The following is a 25,215-nucleotide window of genomic DNA, read 5'->3' on the forward strand; positions in this document are numbered from 1 at the left end:
TCAAGCAATTGTCCAATTTCCCTCTAACATAATTTATGGACTCTGATTCAACAATGATTTGTGGCAGAGAATTTCACCTTCTAACCACTCTTTGTGTAAAGAAGCTTGAGTTCAAAGCTTTATCATCCCAAATTGCTGTTCACCAGACAATGAACATGCTTTCAGAACCTAGTTCTTGCTTCCTCAAGTTCCAGAAGCACTTAAATTGCAAACATTTAATACACTTAAAGCTTCAATGATCAAATCAGTTAGAGGTTAATTACCAGCTGATGCCGTCATAATTTATTGATGTGTTTGTTTTCTAGGTGGTTCAGAAGAAGTAAGCAACATGGAAGACCTGATGCTAAACTATGTATCTATGGATCGAGAGCTTGAGCAGTTCATACAGGCTGTGGATGACGTCACAAACCAGGTAGGAGATCAAGGCTGCTCTGATGCCTTTATATTCCACTACTTTTGTGAGCAGTTCTGCTATATTGACTCTGATTCCTGGGTATTGCAGAATCAGCCCTATTTTTATTTATGGGTGGATTTCTTAGCAGCTGGAAAAATGATTATGCTTGCCATTCAGAACTACGCATCTGGCTATAATACAGTTTCTAACGCCTGAGGAAAGTATGTACATTCAGCCTGGTGATCACAAAATTGCTTCACTGGCTTACTTAGGCAGGCTGAGCCACTCGTAGCCACATCCGATGACTAATCCAGTTCTGTTTATATTGATCTTGGGGATGGTGCTTTCTCTGGAGGTGTCAATGAGAAATAAATATAATTGTGAGGCAGTGCATTTTGGTAGGAGGAATCATAGAATCATAGAACAGTTACAGTGCAGAAGGAGGCCATTTGGCCCATCGAGCCCATGCCAGCTCTTTGTAAGAGCAGTCCAGTTAGTCCCATTTCCCCAGAGCCCTGCAATTTTTTTCCCTTCAAGTAATTATTCAATTCCTTTTTGAAAGCCACGATTGAATCTGCTTCCACCATTCTTTCAGGCAGCGCGTTCCAGATCATAACTACTCGCTGCCTTTGGTTCTTTTGCCAATCACCTTAAATCTGTGTCCTCTGGTTCTCGACCCTTCCACCAATGGGAACAGTTTATTTTTATTTACTTTATCTAAACACTTCACAATTTTGAACACTTCTATCAAATCGCCTCTCAACCTTCTCTGCTCTAAGGAGAAAAACCCCAGCTTCTCCAGTCTATCCACACAACTGAAGTCCCTCATCCCTGGAATAATTCTAGTAAATCTTCTCTGCACCCTCTTTAAGGTCTTCACATCCTTCCTAAAGTTGGGTGCCCAGAATTGGACACAATACTCCAGTTGTGGCTGAATCAGCATTTTATAAAGGCTCAACATAACTTTCTTGCTTTTGTACTCAATGCCTCTATTTATAAATTTTCACATCGTTCACCTGACGAAGGAGGAAGCCTCCGAAAGCTTGTGAATTTAAAATAAAATTGCTGGACTATAACTTGGTGTTGTAAAATTGTTTACAATCTATTTATAAAGCCTGTATGCTTTTTTAACCTCTTAAACTGTCCTAGCATCTTCAAAGATTTATGCACATACACCCCCAGATTATATTGCCACTCCTCATTCTTCCTGCCAAAATGTATGACTTTGCATTTCTATGCATTAAATTTCATCTGCCATGTGACTGCCCATTCCACCAGCCTCTTGAAGTCTATTACTGTCCTTCTCACTGTTTACTACACTTCCAAGTTTTGTGTCATCTCCAAATTTTGAAATTGTGCCCTGTACACCCAAGTCCAAGTCATTAATATATATCAAAAAAAGCAGTGGTCCCAGCACCGATCCCAGGGGAACACCACTGTGTACCTTCCTCCAATCCGAAAAACAACCATTCGCCACTACTCTCTGTTTATTGTCACTTAGCCAATTTTGTATCCATGCGGCCACTGCCCCTTTTATTCCACGGGCTTCAATTTTGCTGACAAGTCTGTTATGTGGCATTTTATTAAACGCCTTTTGAAAGCCCTTATACACACCATCAACCGCATTGCCCTCATCAACTCTCTCTATTACCTCATCATTATCCTTGCACCCTTTTTTGAACAAGGGTGCAACATTTGCAATTCTCCAGTCATTTGGCATCACCCCCGTATATAAGGAGGTTTGGAAGATTAAGGCGAGCATCTCTGCAATTTTCACCTATACTTCCCTCAGCACCTGAGGATGCATCCTGTCCAGTTCGGGTGACTTATTTACTTTTTAGTACAGCCAGCCTTTCTATTCTCCTATTTATCAATTTTTTTTTGCCCATCCAGTATCTCAACTACCTCCTCCTTCACTGTGACTTTGACTTCCTTGGTAAAGAAAAATGCAAAGTACTCATTTAGTACCTCAGCCATGCCCTCTGCCTCCAAGCGTAGATCTCCTTTTTGGTTCCTAATTGGCCCCACCCCTCCTCTTACTACCCGTTTACTATTTATATGCCTATAGAAGACTTTTGGATTCCCTTCTATGTCAGAGGTCGGTCTATTCTCATACTCTCTCTTTGCCCCTCTTATTTCCTTTTTCACTTCTCCTCTGTACTTTCTATATTCAGGTTGGTTCTCACTTGTATTTTTTTTAATTCATTCATGGGGTGTGGGTGTCGCTGGCAAGGCCAGCATTTATTGCCCTTTAGAAGGTGGTGGTGAGCCGCCGTCTTGAACCGCTGCAGTCCATGTGGTGAAAGTTCTCCCACAGTGCCGTTAGGCAGGGAGTTCCAGGATTTTGACCCAGCGACGATGAAGGAACGGCGATATATTTCCAAGTCGGGATGGTGTGTGACTTGGAGAGGAATGTGCAGGTGGTGGTGTTTCCATGTGCCTGCTGCCCTTGTCCTTCTAGGTGGTAGAGGTCACGGGTTTGGGAGGTGCTGTCGAAGAAGCCTTGGTGAGTTGCTGCAGTGCATCCGCCGGTGGTGAGGGGGGTGAATGTTTAGGAACCCAAATTGAGCATCGGCGAGCAGGATATTGGTGAGTAAGTGCCGCTTGATAGCACTGTCGACGACACCTTCCATCACTTTGCTGATGATTGAGAGTAGACTGATGGGGCGGTAATTGACCAGATTGGATTTGTCCTGCTTTTTGTGGACAGGACATACCTGGGCAATTTTCCACATTGTCAGGTAGATGCCAGTGTTGTAGCTGTACTGGAACAGTTTGGCTCAAGGCGTGGCTAGTTCTGGAGCACGAGGCTTCAGCACTACAGCTGGGATGTTGTCGGGGCCCATAGCCTTTGTTATATCCAGTGTACTCAGCCGTTTCTTGATATCACGTGGAGTGAATCGAATTTGCTGAAGACTGGCTTCTGTGATGGTGGGGATATCAGGAAGAGGCCGAGATGGATCATCCACTTGGCACTTCTAGCTAAAGATGGTTGCAAACGCTTCAGCCTTGTCTTTTGCACTCATGTGCTCGACTCTGCCATCATTGAGGATGGGGATGTTCACAGAGCCTCGTCCTCCTGTTAGTTGTTTAATTGTCCACCACCATTCACGACTGGATGTGGCAGGACTGCAGAGCTTTGATCTGATCCGTTGGTTGTGGAATCGCTTAGCTCTGTCTATAGCATCTTGCTTCTGCTGTTTAGCATGCATGTAGTCCTGTGTTGTAGCTTCACCAGGTTGGCACCTCATTTTTAGGTACGCCTGGTGCTGCTCCTGGCATGCTCTTCTACACTCCTCATTGAACCAGGGTTGATCCCCTGACATTTGTCATATGCCCCCTTTTTCTGCTTCATCTTACTCTCTATCTCTTTCGTCATCCAGGGAGCTGTGGCTTTGGTTGCCCTACCTTCCCCCCCTTGTGGGAATGTACCTGGACTGTACCTGAACCATCTCCTCTTTAGAGGCCACCCGTTGTTCGATTATAGTTTTGCCTGCCAATCTTTGATTCCAATTTACCAAGTCCAGATCTGTCCTCAACCCACTGAAATTGGCCCTCCTCCAATTAAGTATTTTTACTCTAGATTGCTCCTTGTCCTTTGTCCATAACTAAGCTAAACCTTATGATACTATGATCACTGTTCCCTAAATGTTCCCCCACTGACACTTGCTCTACTTGACCCACCTCATTTCACAGAACCAGATCCAGCAATGCCACCTTCCTCGTTGGGCTGGAAACATACTGATCAAGACAGTTCTCCTGGCACACTTCAGAATTTCCCCTCCCCCCCCCCCCCCCTTTGCCCTTTACATTATTTCTATCCCAGTCCGTATTTGGATAGTTGAAGCCCCCCATTATCCCTGCTCTATACTTCTTGCATCTCTCGGTAATTTCCCTGCAATTTTGCTCCTCTATATCCTTCCCACTAATTGGTGGCCTATAGAATACACCCAGTAGTGTAATGGCACCTCTATTGTTTCTTAACTCTAACCAAATAGATTCTGTCCTTGACCCCCTCAAGGATATCCTCTCTCTCCAGCACTGCAATATTCTTCTTAATCAATACTGCCACCCCCTTCCTTTTTTTCCTTGCCTATCTTTCCTGAACACCTTGTATCCAGGAATATTTAGTACCCAATCCTGCCCTTTTTTGAGCCAGGTCTCCGTTATTCCTACGCATCATATTCCCATGTGGCTATTTGCACCTGCAGCTCACCAACCTTATTCAATACTCTTTGTGCGTTTACACACATGCATTGTAAACCTATCTTAGACCTTCTTGTATTCTCTCTTAGTCTGATCCCACCTAATACTGTACTATCTCTCACTCTAGTGCTATTTGTCTCTCCCAGTCCTTTGTGCTCCTAGTTTCTCCTTTCTAATGCTACATCCTGGTGCCCATCCCCCTGCCAAATTAACTTAAACCCTCACAGCACGAGTGAACCTCCCTGCGAGGACATTGGTCCCAGCTGTGAGTTGCAACCTGTCCATCTTGAACAGGTCCCTCCTGCTCCAGAACTGGTCCCAGTGCCCCAAGAATCTGAAGCCCTTCCTCTTGCACCATGTCTCTAGCCACACATTAACCTGCCTTATCTTCCAATTTCTGTACTCTGTAGGAATAAGGAGGTTATCTATTGCTTGGAAAATAAGAATGGGGTAGAGGTGCAAAAGGATCTGGGGATAATGATTCACAAGTCATTAAAAGTAGCAATGCAGGTTAATAAAGCCATAAAAAATGCAAACAAAGCACTGGGGTTTATTTCTAAAGGAATAGAATTCAAAAGCAGGGAAGTTATGTTAAACCTTGGTTAGACCACACTCAGAGTACTGAGCTCAGTTCTGGTCTCCATTTTGCAAAAAGGATATAGAGGCACTGGAGAAGGTGCAAAAAAAATTCATAAGGATTATACCAGAACTGAGAGGTTATAACTATCAGGAAAGACTGAACAGGTCAGGGCCCTTTTCTCTAGAAAAGAGAAGGCTGAGAGGTGACCTGATAGATCTCTTCAAAATTATGAAGGGGTTCGATATGGTAGATGTAGAGAAGATGTTTCCACTTGAGGGCGAGGCTAAAACTAGAGGTCATAAATATAAGATAGACTGTAATAAATCCAGTAAGGAATTCAGGAGAAACTTCTTGACTCGGAGAGTGGTTAGAATGTGAAACCTGCTATCACATGAAGTATTTGAGGTGAACAGTATAGCTGTATTCAAGGGGAAGCTAAATAAGAACATGAGGGAGAAAGGAATAGAAGGATATGTTAACAGGCTGAGATGAAGTAAGGTGGTAGGAGGCTTGTGTGGAGCACAAACACCGGCATGGATCTATTGGGCCAGATGGCCTATTTCTGTGCTGTAAATTCTGTGGAATTCTATGTAAAGCTATGTCAATCTTGAAAATTACTGCTAGAGTTCTTTCTTTGTGTCAGCCTTGGCTCAATGGTTGAACTCTCACCTCGAGCACATAACCTTGGCTGACATTCCAGTGCAGTGCTGAGGGAGTGCTGCACTGTTGGATGTGTCGTCTTTTGGATGAGATGTTAAACTGAGATTCTATCTGCCCCCTCAGGTGGACATAAGAGATCCCAATGGCACTATTTGAAGAAAAGCAGGAGAGTTCTCACAGTGCCTTGCCCAATATTTTCCCCAACCAACATCACCGTTTAATTGGTCAAGTATCTCATTGTTGTTTGTGGGACTTTGCTGTGTGCAAATTGGCTGGTGAGTTTCCCAACGTTCCAACAATGACTAAACTTTATTGGGATGTTCTGAGGTTGTGAAAGGCTATAAATGAATGTTCTTTCTTTGAATCAGCCTGGGGCATGAGAAATAATGGAGAGAAGAGGTTTGAGGTGTGCCACTTGTTCGTATGTGGAACAATAACTTAATAGTTGATGTTTTCCTGGAGCTTGATGAGTAATCTATCAGGTTCATGATTCCACTTCATTTTTGAAATAGTTGATATTCTGTGATCACACTAACTTCTCACCTTAGTAGCTGAAATATTTAAAAAATAAAAATCTCCCTTTCCTCTCTCTCTTCCTGCTTGTGCATATGTCAAATGACTGTGTTTATGTTATCTATCAACAGGAGTTTTTTTGTTTTTAAGTGCTAATTCTTGCTAGTTTTAACTATTTGTAGACTTTTTAAAAAATAAAAACTAGTCTGTATCTCTCACTTCCACCATCCATACCTATAGACACACATTTTCATCTCTCATGGCCGTTCCGCTCCCAAAATTTTGATCATTGACAAGGCCACCTCTTATCGCTTCCTATTTCCCTTCACCTTCCTTCCACCTGCACCCTCACTAATTCACTCTCAAACTCCCAACTCCTTTTACTCTAGCCCTCTACTCTTTATGCTACCTTGCCACCGTCTGCACTGCCCTCATTCCCTCCAAATAACTCACCATCTGTCCCTCGTGCCATTCTCCCCTGTATCGTCCCAACCTTTCGTCCCACAAGTCAGAGTGTTGCAAACTTGAACACACCTGGGGCACAACTGGTCGAGTCATTCATCGCTAGATTTGGCTCAACCATGTTAAACACTACTATGTCTTGCTTTTCTCAGTGAAAACTGCCTATTATTTTAGGATCGCCCTGTATGGCAAGGATAACCCAAGGCAAGGCTCCCTTTCTCCATGACTTGTTAAGCCCCTATGCCCCCAGACCCCTCTACTCTCACATGTAAAGCAATTGTGAAAATTGCTTCGTCTCAATCTTGGAGATGATCATTGCAGCTACATCTGCCATTAATCGCCTTCCCCTTTCTCTCCTGACGCCCAGTCTCCCATCTATTCCAGTCCCAATCCCCTGTCATTTTGCACTTTGTCTCCCACCTTCCTTCCATGAAACCCACTCCTACTTCCTTGATAACCTCCCCACTCCACTCGATCACTCAATTAGCCATCCAAGTCCCCATAATGGCTGACTCCTCAAAAAGCCCACCTTCCTCCCATCTGTCCTCTCCATTTATAACATCCCTTTCCACTCTAAGGTCTTTGAATGTGTTGCCGCCTCCCAGCTCTGGCCCACCTCTCTCAAACCTTTCTGTGTGGCATTCACCATGTATACAGCACCAAAACTGTTCTGCCCAAAATCACGAATGCTATCCTTTGTGACCAAATTGCACTATCCCTCTCTGTCCTCCTTGGCCTTGCCATAGCATGTGATATGGCAGACTGTGCCATCCTCCTTCATCACCTCTCTGTTATCCAGTTGTGGGACTACCCTCACGTGGTTCCACTCCTACCTTTCTGAACTCAGCCAGTATGTCTCCAGCAATGGCTTTTCTTTTTGTCCCTCCCACCATCACCTCCAAAGTCCCTGAAGGATCTACCCATGGCACCCTCCTGTTCCTCATCTACATACTTCCTGTAGGTGACATAATTTGCAGGTATGTATGTGCTAACAGCACCCAGCTTTATGTCTGCACCACAAGCACAAGTCAGGAGTGTGATGGAGTACTCTCCACTTGCCTGGATGGGTGCAGCTGCAACAACACTCAAGAAGCTCGACATCATCCAGGACAAAACAGTCCGCTTGACCGGCAGCCCATCCACCACTTTAAACATTCACTTCCTCCACCACTGGCGCTTCGTGGCTGCAGTGTGTACTATCTATAGGATGCACTGCAGCAGCTCATCACGGCTTCTTCGACAGCACCTCCCAAACCACCTCCACCACCAAGAAGGACAAGGGCAGCAGGTGCATGGGAACACCATCGCTTCCAAGTTCCCCTCCAAGTCACACACCATCCCGACTTGGACATATATTGCCATTCCTTCCTTGTCGCTGGGTCTAAATCCTGGAACACTCTACCTAACGGCATTGTGGGAGTACCTTCACCATATGGACCACAGCGGTTCAAGAAGAAGGCGCGCCACCACCTTCTCAAGGGCAGCTAGAGATGGGCAATAAATGCGGACCACGCCAACAACGCCCATATCCCATATCCAAAAAACATCCCTCAACCTACAAGCCAGCTCCGTGCTTTTGGAATACCTGTCTAATTTTAAGTCGTGGATGAGTCTAAACTTAGTCTTGTTGAACATTGAGAAAAGCTAGGCCATAATTTTTGTCCCCTACCATAAACTCCGCGCCCTTATCACTGATTCCATCCCTTCCCCAGCCACTCGCTCAAGTTGAACCAGGCCATTCGCAACCCTAGCATCCTATTCAACTCAGAGCTGAGCTTAAAACCCACATCCTATCCAATAGCATGACCACTTATTTCCACCTCTAATAATGTCACCCGCTTCTGGCCTTACCTCAGCCCCTCTGCAGCTGAAACCCATATCCATACTTTTGTCATTTCTAGACTTAATCTCTCCAACATCCTCCTTTCCGGTCTCTCACCATCCACCCTCCACAAATTCGAACTCTTCTAAAACGCAGCCATTTTTATCCTGCTTGGCAACTTCCCCTTCCTGCTGAACTACATTGGCTCCCTTCCCTCAGTGCATTAAATTTAAAATACTAGTCTTCAAATCCCTCCACAGCATCATCCCGCCCTATCACTGCAACCCGCTTCAGTCTTGTATCTCCTTTTGCACCCTATGATTCTCTGGTTCTGGCCTTCTGTGCATCCCTGCCTCCCTTCACCTGACCATTGGTGGCAGAGCCTTCAGCTGACTTGGCCCTACTTTCTGGAACTCCCTCGCCGAATATCTCTGCCTCTCCATTTGCATCTGTATCTTGTAACAACCTTCTCAAAACTCTATATTCTTTTTGCACAAGTTTTCTGTCAAATAAATCTATCTCTTTACTCAGTTCCTCTGCCCTATTCTTCGTAAAATGCCTTGAGATGTTTTCTGCGTTAAAAGCATTATGATAGTGCAAGATGTTGTATTTGGATGATGGTTTGTGAGATTTTTTTTTCTTTTATAATTTGAAATTAAATCATAGTCCAATATTGAGATTGAGTGTATAAAAATAGCTAGCTTTTGGAATTGTAACTTATGAATAATTATTTTCATTTTGTAAAATTTTGCCTCTGTCCGTAATGTGTTTCAAAGTTGTGAAATTCTATTGTTCAAACAGAAATGAAGAAATTATAGTTTTAACAGAAATATGATACGTCATTTGGAGCGACATTTGTTCAATCTTCCCACTAGGTTTGTGTTAGTGAAAGAGTTAAATTAGAGACATAGGAATATAGGAACAGGAGTAGGCCAATTTGCCCCTCGAGCCTGTTCCACCATTCAGTGAGATCATGCCTAACTCCATCCACCTGCATTGGCTCCATATCCCTTAATCGCCTTGGCTAGCAAAAATCTCATCTCAGATTTAAAATTATTAATTGAACTAGCATCTACTGCTTTTTGTGGTAGAGAGTTCACACTTCTGCCACCCTTTGAATGAAGAAGTGTTTCCTAACTTCTCTCCTGAAAGGCCTGGCTCTGATTTTAAGGCTGTGTCCCCTTGTCCCAGACTCCCCCACCAGCGGAAATAGTTTCTCTCCATCTACCCTATCAATTTCTTTCAAAATCCTAAAAACCTCAATCAAATCACCCTTTAACCTTTTTATATTTTAGGGAATACAAGCCTAGTTTATGTAATCTCGCCTCATTATTTAACCCTTGAAGCCCTGGTAACATTCTGGTGAATCAGCACTGCACTCCTTCCAGGTCCAATATATCCTTTCTAACGTGTCCAGAACTGTACTGTACTCCAGATGTGGTCTAACCAGGGCTTTGTATAGCTGTAACAAAACTTCCTCCTCTTTATATTCTAGCCCTCTAGTTATAAAGGCTAACATTCCATTAGCCTTTTTGATTATTTTTTGTACCTGACTACTACATTTTAGTGATTATGTGTACACGGACCCCTAAATCTCTTTGGACCTCCACTATTTCGAGCTTTTTACCATTTAAAAAATACTCTGATCTATCCTTTCTTTGGTCCAAAATGGATGACCTCACATTTATCTGGGTTGAAATCCATCTGCCACAGATTTGCCCACTCACATAATTCCAGGAAAACTAATAATGAATCGAGGCATGGAACTCACTAAAGTTAACCAAAGCAAGAAAACCGTATTAGAAAAAATAATGGCACTAAAGACTGACAAATCCCCAGACCTGATGGTTTCCACTCTCTGCCTTCTACCGCCTAATCAATCTCCTAACCAGGTCAATAATTTGCCTTCAATTCCATGAACTTTAATTTTAGCTAACAGTCTCTTATGTGGACCTTATCCAATGCCTTCTGGAAGTCCATATAAACTACATCCATGGACATTTCACTGTCTACTACTTTAGTTACTTCCTCAAAAAATTCAGATCGGTTCGTTTGACATGATCTACCCTTTACAAACCCATGTTGGCTCTCTCTAATTAGCCCAAATTTCTCTAAGTGTTCAGCCACTCTGTCCTTAATTATAGATTCCAATAATTTCCCCACAACAGATGTTAGACCAGCAGGTCTATATTTTCCTGGTTTCTTTCTCTCACCTTAAATAATGGAGTTACATTTGCAATTTTTCAATCTAAAGGGACAGTTCCTGAATTGAGAGAGCTTTGGAAGATTATGATTTTAAAAATCTTCAGTTTCCTCACCTGTTTCCTTTAAAATCATGGGATAGAAACCATCAGGTCCTGGGGATTTGTCAGTCTTTAGTGCCATTATTTTTCCTAATACTGTTTTCTTGCTTAGGTAAACTTAAGTGAGTTACATTCCTTGATTCATTATTAGTTTTCCTAGAATATCAGGTGCATCATCCTCTTCCTCTGCTGTGAAGACTGACACAAAGTAATTGTTCAACCAAGAGACCAAAGTCTTTTGGATGAGGTGTTAAACTGAAGCCTGTTGTGGTGGATGCCACGATTCGAAGAAGAGCAGGGAGTTCTCCAGGTGATCCGGCCGACGTTCCTTTCATTAACACCACCACCAAACAAACTGGTTATTCATCTCACTGTAGTTTATGGAATCTTGCTTTTCACAAATTGGCTGCTATGTTACTTGCATAATAATGTTGAGTACTTTTCAAAATAATTAGATGAATGTGAAGTGATTTGGGGTTTCCTGAGGACGTGATCAGGTGTTTCGTAAATACAAGTTATTTATTTTGCATTACATATTACATACATATATGATATATATTACATACACATTATATATAATATTGATTTAATTGGTGGTATAATTGAGACCTAGATTACCTGTTTTGGAAATAGTTGTGCTTCCAATTTTATTTTCAATTTTACCTAAGAGCAGTGGGACTGTAGAATTACTGTTATAAAACATTACCAATGACCACCTCCCATGCATTTCCATACTTGGCACTTGAGAGAGAAAAAACTTGGGCTAATGCTTCCATTAAAATAGTGGACAGAGGAATGTCACCTGAATACGTTCAACATATGCTATTGGCAATAGTAAGTTCTAGGCTTGGCACATAACCCGTGGGAAGGTGAGGCCAAAATCCTTCATGGCACAGTGCCTACAATGCTTTGGAGTCCCCACAAACTGTGCTGCCTCTCACACCATGTGGTACAACTGCTAATGCTTCACTTGAGGATGTTAACTGCATAAATATTTTTTGTATTTTATGCAATGATACAGGTAAGGACATACAGTTTGCAAGAGATACATTTCACAGTGGTCTCACTGCAATTCATGCATCAATTTCCTTTCCATTTAAAGTTCAAATTTAGATCTAACCTTTTATCTTTTTTTTATTGTTACGAACGCATATTGTAGGCAGAATCCAAGACGAGGGGCCACTTGTGTGCTGCCCATTTGACTTTGTAACTAGGGAATTATTTGGTCAATCCACCCGTGGGATACAAATCATATCATGAGTACACATGATGTCAACTCCATTAAAGTTTTTTCTTATTTCATACAAATAATCTCATTATATTTTAGTCACTGAAACTATTTTCTCTGGAAAAATTGTTTGAAGAGAATGTCCAAAATACAAATATCCTAAAGTTGCGCTATCAACAGTGGAATAATTAGCACTAGAACTTTCTCTGTCTGTAATGGAACCAGACTACAAAGGAACGTACTGCGTCATTAAATGCCTTTTTAAAAAAAATCATTGCTGATTACCTTTTCAGATTCAGTTTTAGGAAAAAGGATAAATGGAATACATTTTGAAGACCTGAAGAATTCAATTGATTCCTCACTCTGCTGCCCACAATCCACTCATTATTTCATCACTTGTATGTCTTCATAATGTATCCTGTATATATTCTTCATAATGCACTATAATCTGTTGCATTCTGTGGGATCTGTTTTGTTGAACAACAAATGGAATAGTTGTGAAGTTGTTTTAATTGTGATGAACTATGACGATCTGTTGCTTAGCTGTAGCTCTAAAATGGGCTTTCACATAACACCAATCTATAAAAATTGGTTACAGAAACTTACAAAATCAAAAAAAAAATGAAATGCTTGATATGTCAGTATAAATATAAGTGTTTAAATTCATGGTATAAGTTGAGTGTTGGAACTTGTTGCTCTCTGCTGTTCGCAGTGGTGGTATGAATTGTGCTTCTGGAACCGGTTGAATGTGTTAGAAGAATTTCCATACCAACATTCTGATTTGTATAAATTATCACTGGGCAAAACAAAATATTCAAAATACTTTTCTCCCCAATTATCTGTTTCCATCTCCAAAACACTGCCCATTTCTGCATTTACCTCATCCCTTTAATACCTCACCCCCACTGCTACTGAAACTCATCCAAATCTTTTGTCACCTTTTGACTTTTCTTATGCTATCCCTGCTCAATTCCCAAGCTCCACCCTACATAAACTTTGAACCATCAACCGCTCTGCACCCCGCATCATATCCTGCACAAGATCCTGTGAGTCTATTACCCCGTCCTTGCTAACCTGTTAGCACAAAACTTCAAAATCCTTGTCCTCGTTATGAAATCCCTCCACAGCTGTACCTCTCCCTAACTTTAGAACCTCATTGAACCCTATGTCCCTGTCCACACCCACTAGTCTACTGTTGAGCTCCTGCCTCCTTCCACTCTGGTAGCTGAGGCTTCAGCTGTTTGCTGCCATATTCCATCCCTTTGCCTTGCTGCATCTCTCCCTACCTTCGTTATCCTCCACAAAATCTCTCTCTTTGACTCGCTTTCTCCATTTTACATGGTGTCACCGGACCACTTTCTAATTCATATATATCCCTCCTACTACTACTCTGGTCTTATTTGAAACTCTGCATTGCTTGTATCTCTCCGATATATTAAAGATGCTTCATAAGATAATTACAGATCAGAAAGGCCATTTGGCCAGTCTTAATTCATCCATCCAAAGAGATCCTGAAGTCTTCCCCCATTGTAGCATCCAATTGTTTATTAAATTATTCCTGGGTTTTTGCTTCCAATGTACTCTTTTCTTTCCTGAAGATACTTTCATGCTGGAGTTTTAATTCTATGGGCACCAACTCACCCTGTGGCCATTCTTCATGTAGGAACCTAAAACATGAAAGTTGAGAAGCTATTGACTGTGGGGACATCAATGTCACACATGAACTTGTCTTCATCCAATCTCCACACACGCAGATTGCAGCTAGAGTCATTGCTCAGCGATCAGGAGCAGGATGTAAACTTATGGTGTCAGTAATGGTTTGTGCTATTAGTGAGTGGGTTTTTCCAGTTGCCTTGATGTCATTGCTATGGCTACTGCTGGTATTTGTTAACTTTTATACATATGATTGCTTCACATTGAAGAAAATTGCTTCATACTCAGATTGAAATTCTGCTTCATTGGGTACTGAGTGTATATAAATCTGAATATCAACAAAATGTATTTGTTATATTCTGCCTTGCTTTTACATTGGAAGACTATCGCCCAATGTGAGCAGTTAATGTAATGTGATTAAAATTAAACATTGCAAAAGCCTTCACTAAACATTACTGGGCTTGGTTACAAGTTAAATAGTTCACTGATTAATATCTAGATAATGGTACTGATGATTTTGTTGATATCTGATTATGGAAAAAAATGTAAGTGGTATATTTGAAATTATTCTGTTTTTAACATTGAAATTTCCAATTAAGTCACTGTTGCAATGTCAAAAGACTTTTTCCTGCAAGAGTAGAACCGTTTTCTAATGACGGATGACTTTTGCACTCTGGTGTGAATTTAAATTTCAAATCATCAGAAAAATGCAACAAAGTAAAATGGCATCCACAATAAAGATATTGCTTACTACTAATATTTAATGATCGAAAGGGAGGTGGTATACTATGTCCACTCCTCTCCCTTTCTGTTTAGCACTTACGTAGTATAGATAATCAGGGCCACGAGTTTACTTTGAGTGAATAAGTCAAATACTGCTTTTATTGCTGTGAAAACCGCAAAAGAAGTAGCGTTGGTTATTACGCTATGCATTCACATCAGTTAACTGTAAAAGACTTGTCTTGAACACTAACCAGAGCAATAAGCATTGCACATATGCAGCTATGCATTAAAACCAGCAAAATGTACAGTACAAAAGGAGGCCATTCAGGCTATCGTATTTGTGCTGGCTTTTTACAAGAACAATCAAAACTAATCCCACTGCCACCAAATTGTACATCAATATATTAATCATGCATTCACATATTAACCGTGAGGCAGCCTGCAGAGACGTTGCACCACAGATTCATTACGCGTGAGCTCTCCCCATCAATTTCCCAATGTCGGACAGGACATTTCAGTGAAGCAAAGAGCTTCACGAGGAAGGGAAAGTTAATGAGCAGGATTTTGACCCACGTCATTCTTTCATACTTCTTTTGAGGTTTGACTTTTATAATGCTCTTCGAGCTGCCCTCAGTGCCTCAATTGTCCACATGCTTCAACTCATCCAAAATGCTGTAGCCTGTAGCTTCACTTGCATAAAGTCCACACTCCGATCACCATATCCTCTCAAAACTCCACTGGTTCCCTTTTCCTCCAACAAGTTGGCTTCAAAATTCTTATCCTCACTTCTTCATGGCCGCATTCTACCCTCCCTTAGTGATCTCTAGCCTTATACCTTTATATGTACCCTCTACTCCTCTAATACCAGGCTTCTCCATATCCCATGCTCTCAACACGAATGTTTGCTCATTCAGGCTACTCTAGAATGCCCTACCTGGTTCCATCTCCCTTACCATCTTCCTCCCTGCTTTCAGAAACCTCTTGAAAACCCACCTTTCGATCATAGCTTGAGTTCCTCCTTCCTAACTCTCTCCATTTTTCTTTTCCTCTTCTGCACAGTATCCAGTGTTTATTTTCTTGCTTAATGTATTACAGTGCTTTGCGATGTCTTCTAGCATGTGAGGAGCACAATAGAAATACAAGTTGATGTTCTTAGTGACTGGTTTAACAGTATATTGGCAAAAGCTTAGTAATGCCTAGCCCCCATCATAAGTAAATGTGGAAATTAACACAAGTCTAAAAATAACATAGCAATTGATTGAAAGGAGGTGGAGAAAAAGTTGCTTTTTGAAGGAAGGAAGGAAAATTGAATATGATTACATATGAATCACAAGTGCAGAACAGTGCTTTAAAATCTTCAAAGTGGCTTAAATTTCAATTCATAGACAGCATTAGGTCAATACTGATGAATCAACTGCTCAGAATCCATGCTTGTGCTGCCAGTGCCATGATTTTGACTGGTTGGTACATGAGTGATTCATAATATAATTAATATTAACCAGTACACTGTAGCATATTCAAGCTTAGTTATATAGCAATATAATGTTTCTGAAATTAATATAATTTATTTGAAATTTTGGATGAGTTAAATAAAGTAATATTGTATTAAACTGAGACTTTAGAGGAGTAATTTTACAATTTCACATTCCTGGTAAGGACCTTTGCCAATCAAGAGCACACAACAGCAATTTTGCAGGGAGGAAGACCTTGCTATAGGCTTTGGATAGGAGGATACACTGTTCATAAGGACAATAATATGGCAACAGGTAATGCAGATTGTGTTGTTCTGCTACTAAAGTACAACTGTGTGTATCTTAATGTGCCCCATTAAGATCACAAGTTCTATTTACTGTGCCTTCCTATGTCAGTTAAAGGCTAATTGGTTATAGGCAGATCCTCACAGAAATTGGAGGTCGGAATGTCTTCTTTTTGTCATGTACTTTTTTTATTAAGCGTAACTCAAATATCCATGTGTGACACGATAAGTGAGATGGATGCGTCTCCACTGCTATGTATACCAGTAGATTGCCCGTGACATTTTTCACAGTGAGTTAGAAGTTACACTGTTACAAGGGAGAGTTCTGGAGTGTGGAAGTGGGGAACAATGTATAGCTTTACTCAAAAAAAAAAATTTGGAAAGAAGTTTGTAAGAGATCTCACTAGTATTTTTTTTAACCACTGCAGGTAGACAGATAAAATTGTTCCCATTATATACTAAATTTACATAAGTGAATAAATCTCTGCTTTTAATATGAGGAAGCAGCTGTTCACTTGCTCTGTACCATCTGCATAAGGTGTAAGTTTTTACAGTGAAGGACAAGAAAAATGTCTAAAAGTTAAGAATAGATTAATTTGTATTTTTACTTCTATGCCAAATATCAGTGCAACAGTTACCAAAAGGTTCTGCTTAAATAAATGTTTAACTTCAGGACTTTTATGCAGAATTTGTCATTTGTGAAGACCTGAGTAAGCATCAGAAAAACAGATCTTCAATTTCTTCCAAAGCTCCAAACACAGTTATGTATACAGAACAGAATGTATTTAATAATAATCTGTAACTGTGATACAAGGCAGAAACTGTAAGTCTCGCACGCACTCACACTCACTCACGCTCACTCACTTGGATCATACACATTTTACATGCATATTTTGCTTTCCTGATTGTTTTTGAGTTCTGAGATAAAGATGATATAAAAAATACTCTTATTTTGGTCATGTAGAATACATTACAAAATATAAAGATTTGCTTTGAGCCTTTCTCCACCCCGCGGGTTTCCTCTTCAGGTGTGTCCATGTTCAGGGCTCTTACTGTGCTTGCCAACTATAGTGCTGCCTGTAGTTGTAGAAGATCAATTAGGTCAATGTTGTATTATATACTATGTAAACGCATCATTGTGCAGTCTAGCCACTAGATTCCCACAGATCGCTCGAACTGCTTTCTGAAAATATTTCCATCTGCCACTTTATTCTCACTATCTGAAGTTTTTAAAAGTTGTAAATAACTAAAATAAATGCAAAAATTACAGTTTACAATAATATGATTAAACATATCCATTACATTTTCTTTTGTGTCTTTTAATGCCTTCATTAGTTGTGAAAAGTTTTGGGACATCCTGAGGACATGAAAGTCTGTATGTAAATGCATGTTAATTCATTTGTTGTTCCTTCATCAAAAGTTTACCTGGAAGCCTCAGTGTCTTCCAAAAGCATGGGATTGGACTTGATGCTTTTGCCCAGAGCTGTGACTCTGAGCTGAATTTGGATTGCTCCCTAAGCTTTCCTTATATATCCCTGGCCCCACAAAGGAAAGAAAAAACATCATTTTTTTGGCCTCTTCTGGTCTAATCCTCTTCTGTCCTGGATTGGCCTGATGGGAAAACCACAGTGAAAATTGTTGTCAGGTCCTGACGATTTCATCGGGACCCCACATACATACGTAATGAAGAACCCCACTAGTTTTGGAGGATTGTCCTTGTCGCCTGCTCAGGAACGCAGGTTAAAATCGCAAATGGCAGGATCTTAGCAGCTGTCCTGCGAGTAATTGACCTGTTTGGATGAGTAGGATTCAAATTGGCTCCAGTTGAATTTTAAAAGCAACTAATTATTTCCTAGAAATGAGTCATTGCTAATCGCGTACACCTGAGACAGAGGTGCTAATTTATAACAACTATGTGAGAAAGAAAGAGGAACATTGTTGTTTCATTATTCTAATTGATTACTTTCAAAATTCAAATTTTTAAGAAAAGAAAACAAAGCCCCTGAGAGAAACAGATAGAAAGGGGGGGGGCGGGGGGAGGGAAACTGGTTGTCTTGAATGGTCCTCTGGCCTCTTGGCATCCACTCTTGAGGGCAGTAGGAGTGTGGGAGAGTGGATGGAGGGTTGAGTGGTTCATTCAAAGAGGAAAAGATAGGGATGGGAGGGAGGGGTGATATGAAGCAGAATGGGTGGTAAGGTGGAAGGGACAGGTAACGTGATGGGTCTGAGGGATGGGCAGAAGCATAAATAATTGGGGGAGGGGTGGGAAGGGAGCTGCTGATGGCCATATTTCCCTGCAGCCTGTTGCTGTCAGTGGATCCTTTTTCTGTCACACGACCCATCACCTCCGACCTGAAAGGAAAGAAGAAAAAGATAGAGAAACAGAAAGATGAGCAAAAATAAGAGTTAAAGGGAGAGAAGAGAAAGAGAGTTCAAAGCAGGGGAGAGGAAAAAGAGAATCAGCAACATGACAACCTCAGAGATAGGTGTGAGAGTGATTATATTCTCTGACTTTATGCAAGCAATGTGATGTTATGTTATTAGATGGGACCTAGGTTTGCATATTACTGGCAAAATAACAGTGAGTTTTAATGCGTACGCCATTATTAGTTTGTAAATCATCCAGCAACTTGTGGCAAGGGAGAGATACCATGTGCATTGCAAATCGCCGCCAGTTGCTGGATAATATGCGCTGCTCTGCCGTTAGCCTCATGAAAGCGGCAGCTCATCCTCAACCTCCCGTTGAGTTTCAAGAAATTGCTGCATTTGCACATTGCCAATTAAGCTTGCCGCAGAAAGTTAGGGCTGGTACTTAACAACGTAAGTACCCTTTTAATGATAAGGTTTATGTTCCTGCAATGCCACTCACCCTCTCTGGCCCAGAAAGGGATCAGTTGAAACTGTGGAGTCTGAGTCCTGCAGGTAGTAAATTGTTTTTAGAGATTACAAACTTGAAAATTCTTCTCTTACTTTTCCTTTCTGTCTCTTTTTTTCCTCTCTCTCTCTTTCCTCTCCCTCTCTTAATCCAATCTTTCTATCCCTCTCATTTATCTTTCTGTACCTTTATTTGACTCCAATTCACCCTGTTTCCTTCTCTGTCATTCCTGTGTTTCTTTCTCAATCCTTAAATCTCATTGGTTAAGGAGATAGACTATTGGTCCCGCCATTCACCAAGGTCCCAGATGCCCCGTTATAAGCTCTCACTTCCAGCAACTTGCAGTGCAAAAATTTTTTAAGCTGAAGGGTGAGGGAAAAAGTCTAATTTATGGGGCACGCCATGAGATGCCCAGTTCCAGCAAATTCTGGGCCAATATTACTGAATGGGAAGAGGCTGATGTGGAATTTTACTGAACAGGGACTGAGTTTCTATTTATCTATATATTTATATTAAATTTGCTGTGTATGTTACACACTGTATTTGGACATCACCATTCTGTGACTCATTGTCATATCTGCAGATGCTCACTGCTACCACTAAACTCCATGCCTGTACTACAACAAGAACAACTTGCATTTATATGGCGTCTTTAACGTAGTAAAACATCCCAAGGCGCTTCACGAGCGATTTTCAAATAAAATTTGACACCGAGCCACATATGGAGATATTAGGACAGCTGACCAAAAGCTTGATCAAAGAGGTAGGTTTTAAGGAGCATCTTAAAGGAAGAGAGAGAAGTAGCGAGACGGAGCGGCTTAGGGAGGGAATTTCAGAGCTTAGGGCCTAGGCTGCTGATGGCATTGCTGCCAATGGTTGAGTGATTAAAATCGGGGATGCGCAAGAGGCCAGAATTGAAGTAGCGTAGAGATCTCAGCGGGTGGTAGGGCTGGAGGAGATTAGAGGTAGGGAGGAGCGAGGAGGAGAACAAGGATGAGAATTTTAAAATCAAGGCATTGTCGGAGCAGGAGCCAATGTAGGTCACGGAGCACAGGGCTGATGGGTGAACGGGACTTGATGCGAGTTAGGATATGTGCAACAGAGTTTTAGGTGAGCTCAAGTTTATGGATGCTGGAAGATGGGAGGCTGGGAAGGAGAGCATTAGGAATAGTTAGGTACAGAGGTAACAAAGGCATGGATGAGGGTTTCAGCAACAGATGAGCTGAGGCAGGGATGAAGACGGGCGATGTTATGGAGGTGGAAGTAGGCGGTCTTTGGTGATGGAATGGATATGTGGTCGGAAGCTCACCTCAGGGTCAAATAGGACTCCAAGGTTGCTAATGGTCTGGTTCAGCCTCAGTCGGTGGCTAGGGAACGGAGTTTGTGGCGGGGACCAAAGACAATGGCTTCAGCCTTTCCAATATTTAGTTGGAGAAAATTTTTGCTCATCCAATACTGGATGTCGGACAAGTAGAGTGACAAATCAGAGACAGTGGAGGGGTCGAGGGAGGTGGTGGTGAGATAGAGCTGGGTGTGGTCGGCGTACATGTTGAACCTGACGTGTTTTCAAATGATGTCGCCGAGGGGCAGCATGTAAATGAAGAATAGGAGGGGGCCAAGGATAGATCTTTGGGGGACTCCAGAGATAATGGTGCGGGAACGGGAAGAGAAGCCGTTGCAGGTGATCCTTGGGCTACCACTAGGTAGATAAGAATGGAACCAGGCGAGCGCAGTCCCTCCCAGCTGGACGACGGAGGAGAGGCGTTGAAGGAGGATGGTGTGGTCAACCGTGTCAAAGGCTGCTGGCAGGTCGAGAAGGATGAAGAGGGATAGTTTGCCACAGTCACATAGGATGTCATTTGTGATTTGGATAAGGGCCGATTCTGTGGTAGGGACGGAAACCTGATTGGAGGGATTGAAACATGGAGTTGTGGGAAAGATGGGCACAGATTTGGGAGGCGACAACAAGTTGAAGGACTTTGGAGAGGAAAGGGAGGTTGGAGATGGGTGGTTGTTTGCAAGGTCAGAGGGGTCAAGGGTGGGTTTTTTGAGGAGGGGGGTGATGATGGCAGATTTTAAGGGGAAGGGGACAGTATCTGAGGAGAGGGAAACATTAACAATATCAGCTAACATGGGGGTACCGACAGTTTCACTAATTGGCTTGGAGGGAAATTTGCTTTTTCCTGACCTGTGAGCAAAGCTCTGGGAAATCCAGTAGTAATCTATTAGAAAGTGCACGCAGACATAAGATTTTTACCATCTTTTTCAATTATGAATTTCTTTGTCTATATTCATATTTAAACTTGTTACACTATAATTATATCCTCTCCTCAAATGAGGCGCAGTAAAGTCACCGGGAGGGTGTATTTACAGCTGACAAGTTTATGTAAGCAGTCTCCGTTATAAATAGGAATTTATAATAGAAATATATAAAAATGAGGACAAAATATATGACTTTAAAATGGGGGATGAATTACTTCTGCTTGCTCAGTTACAATTATTTCCCAACATCTGGCCCTGCTTCACCTGGAGACCAGTCTTATCTTGACTGCCCATGTGCAACATCATGGGAGATCAACCAGTCCAATGAAAGGAATTAGTTACTTTCATTGTTCTTGAATTGGTTTCCCTGGCGGTTTTTATCTGTAGCAATTTTCTATTCAAAATACACAAGTTGGAGAGGCATGGGAGAGGCAGGTGGGATGCAAACAGCAAGTTCTGTTATGCTCTGTCAATAGTCAGTAGTGCAGTCAATCATATACAAATAATTGTGGGTTTAGGCACAAATGCAAACTTGGAGCTGTAGCCTACTATCTTGAGTCTATTCAGCTGCGAGTGTGGTCCATCAACAGAAAACATTGGAGGCATTTTGAACAATTCTATTATATAGACAAACTTAATCCTCTTGCAAATTTTGTAATCTTTTTATTTTTATATTACAAATCTTATTTCCATTAGTAAATCTTCAGCTTGGTGGAAAAAGCAAGATAGTGGTTTAAAGGATTTTGAAAAAAATACTTAGCAATTTCAGTGGGTTCCCTTCTGCTTTTTGCTATTCAGAGTTATCTGCAGACTGCTGATTTTTAATTTGTATTCATGATAGGTGATTTACATTGCTGCTTTTTGATTATTACATCCCCCAGATGTTCAGTTGTATTTTGTGGCTGTTTTATGAATATAAAATTTGCCCAGTGTGAGGTGCAGATGTAACATAGAAATTTGCACGTGTGACAGACAAAAACAATTCTTGTGAATCTCCTGGGTCATTGCTTATGGGTAGTCACTAGTCTGGAGCACATTTGTGATACTTAGCTGCTAACCTAGCCTGAGCCTTTTAAGGCCATCTCTCTAAATAGCTAAATCCAGATAAGTGTAACTATGGAAGGTAGTTGTTACTGCTTGTAAGTTTTAGGCATCAGGCCAACACCTGGATTTCATTCATTGTTAAACAAAGATTATTTTGCATCTGCCACAAAGTGTGGCACTTGGTGGGTGACAGATGTGTGCTAAATGCAAGCCTTTTAAAATATATTTTGCTACTCTCTTTGGTGTTGCTTGAGTTAAGTCAGAGCATGTACTGTTTTAATAATGGCTGAAGCATTATACCATATCATGGAACTTGAATTTTCATGGGTAGTGTGTTTTAAAGTGCCATTTTCTGCCTTTCTCAACCTGCTTAGGAGTGAAGGGAATTTCCAGCTGGTTCCACTAACAGTTCCACTACATATGGCACTAGTTCTGCTCCCTGGTAATTTAATCTAAATTCTAATATTAAACAGTCAGTGAGCAGAGTTCTCGCTGACTGTATGGCTAGCTATTCCAGTAACCAGCTGGAAATCTACTTCAATGATAGGTGGGCTGAGGGCAGTAGAGAGCAGACATTTAAAAAAATGTCCCGTTGATTAAAATGGAGCTCTGACATCTCTCTCTCACACATAATTATAAGTCATGACAATTTCTAGAGTTTATCTCTGATAAAAACAATTTATCCCTGCTAAAGTCCCAAAATTTATTGTTTTCAGCTTTACATAGCAAAAATAGTTATTTTTTAGGCTTTCATGCTTTTCATACTGGACAGCACAGAGGGGATGGGGGACTTACAAACAAGTCCTGGCATGTTTTGCAAATGTTCACTGGATTCAAAAGAGAAGGATTCTTAATTATACTGGGAGCCCAATTGAAGAAGGGAGAAATTGATTGGTTACTTTCTATGTCAATCACAATCACAAAGCGAATAGTTCAAGCTCCAGGCAACTGCTCCAAATCAATCTCTCCAAGAAAACATTTTCCTGGGATTTACACCATCATGCAGGCAACATTATTGAGTATAAGAATTAGCATTTTATGCAGAACTGGTTAATTTTTTATGGGATTTTAGATTATAAATATTACCTTTATTAATTTTCAGCTGTGGAAAAATTTGAGATGGCTCAAACCAGCATCATAATTTTTGGAGTGATTTAATTGGTTCAAATTGTGCATTTTGCTTGATGCCCATCCTTGGTTCGTTCCTTTCATATGTGCTTAGTATTTTCTCCTTTTAAGTTTCTAGTTGCTTTGCTTGCTTTTGATTCATTTTGCACATTCTCTACCTACTGACTTCTGATTTGTTGCTCTTTTTTATTCATTCATGGGATGTGGACGACGCTGGCAAGGCCAGCATTTATTGCCCATCCCTAATTGCCCCTGAGACGGTGGTGGTGAGCCGCCGCCTTGAACCGCTGCAGTCCGTGTGGTGAAGGTTCTCCCACAGTGCTGTTAGGCAGGGAGTTCCAGGATTTTGACCCAGCAACGATGAAGGAACGGCGATATATTTTCAAGTCAGAATGGTGTGTGACTTGGAGGGGAACGTGCAGGTGGTCTTGTTCCCATGTGTCTGCTGCCCTTGTCCTTCTAGGTGGTAGAGGTTGTGGATTTGGGAGGTGCTGTCAAAGAAGCCTTGGCAAGTTGCTGCAGTGCATCCTGTAGATGGTACACACTGCAGCCACGGTGCGCCGGTGGTGAAGGGAGTGAATGTTTAGGGTGGTGGATGGGGTGCTAATCAAGCGGGCTGCTTTGTCCTGGATGGTGTCGAGCTTCTTGAGTGTTGTTGGAGCTGCACTCATCCAGGCAAGTGGAGAGTATTCCATCACACTCCTAACTTGTGCCTTGTAGATGGTGGAAAGGCTTTGGGGAGTCAGGAGGTGAATCACTCGCCGCAGAATACCCAGCCTCTGACCTGCTCTTGGAGCCAAAGTATTTATGTGGCTGGTCCAGTTAAGTTTCTGGTGACCCCCAGGATGTTGATGGGTGGGGATTCGGCGATGGTAATGCCGTTGAATGTCAAGGGGAGGTGGTTAGACTCTCTCTTGTTGGAGATGGTCATTCCCTGGCACTTGTCTGGCGCGAATGTCACTTGCCATTTATCAGCCCAAGCCTGGATGTTGTCCAGATCTTGCTGCATGCGGGCACAGACAGCTTCATTGTCTGAGGGGTTGCGAATGGAACGGAACACTGTGCAATCGTCAGCGAACGTCCCCATTTCTGACCTTATGATGGAGGAAAGGTCTTGATGAAGCAGCTGAAGATGGTTGGGCCTAGGATAATGCCCTGAGGAACTCCTGCAGCAATGTGCTGGGGCTTAGATGATTGGCCTCCAACAACCACCACCATCTTCCTTTGTGCTAGGTATGACTCCTGCCACTGGAGAGTTTTCCCCCTGATTCCCATTGACTTCAATTTTTACTAGGGCTCCTTGGTGTCATACTCGGTCAAATGCTGCCTCGATGTCAAGGGCAGTCACTCTCACCTTACGTCTGGAATTCAGCTCTTTTGTCCATGTTTGGACCAAGGCTGTAATGAGGTCTGGAGTGGAGTGGTCCTGGCGGAACCCAAACTGAGCATCGGTGAGCAGGTTATTGGTGAGTAAGTGCCGCTTGATAGCACTGTCGACGACACCTTCCATCACTTTGCTGATGATTGAATAGACTGATGGGGTGGTAATTGGCTGTATTGGATTTGTCCTGCTTTTTGTGGGCAATTTTCCATATTGTTGAGTAGA

At 41.8% G+C, this 25,215-nt stretch overlaps 1 protein-coding gene across 2 annotated transcripts in view; it reads left to right on the forward strand.

Moving 5' to 3' along the window:
• The window catches only part of nsmce2 (NSE2 (MMS21) homolog, SMC5-SMC6 complex SUMO ligase), a 208,254-nt gene that overhangs the window by 43,027 nt on the left and 140,012 nt on the right, over positions 1-25,215 (forward strand). For both annotated transcript variants that reach the window (XM_067981980.1, XM_067981981.1), the window contains exon 3: positions 306-412. In XM_067981980.1, the coding sequence (XP_067838081.1) occupies positions 306-412 (107 nt within the window). The remainder of the gene's footprint in view (positions 1-305; positions 413-25,215) is intronic.

Source organism: Heptranchias perlo, chromosome 3 (assembly GCF_035084215.1).
Source record: "Heptranchias perlo isolate sHepPer1 chromosome 3, sHepPer1.hap1, whole genome shotgun sequence".
NCBI classification, from domain to species: Eukaryota; Metazoa; Chordata; class Chondrichthyes; order Hexanchiformes; family Hexanchidae; genus Heptranchias; species Heptranchias perlo.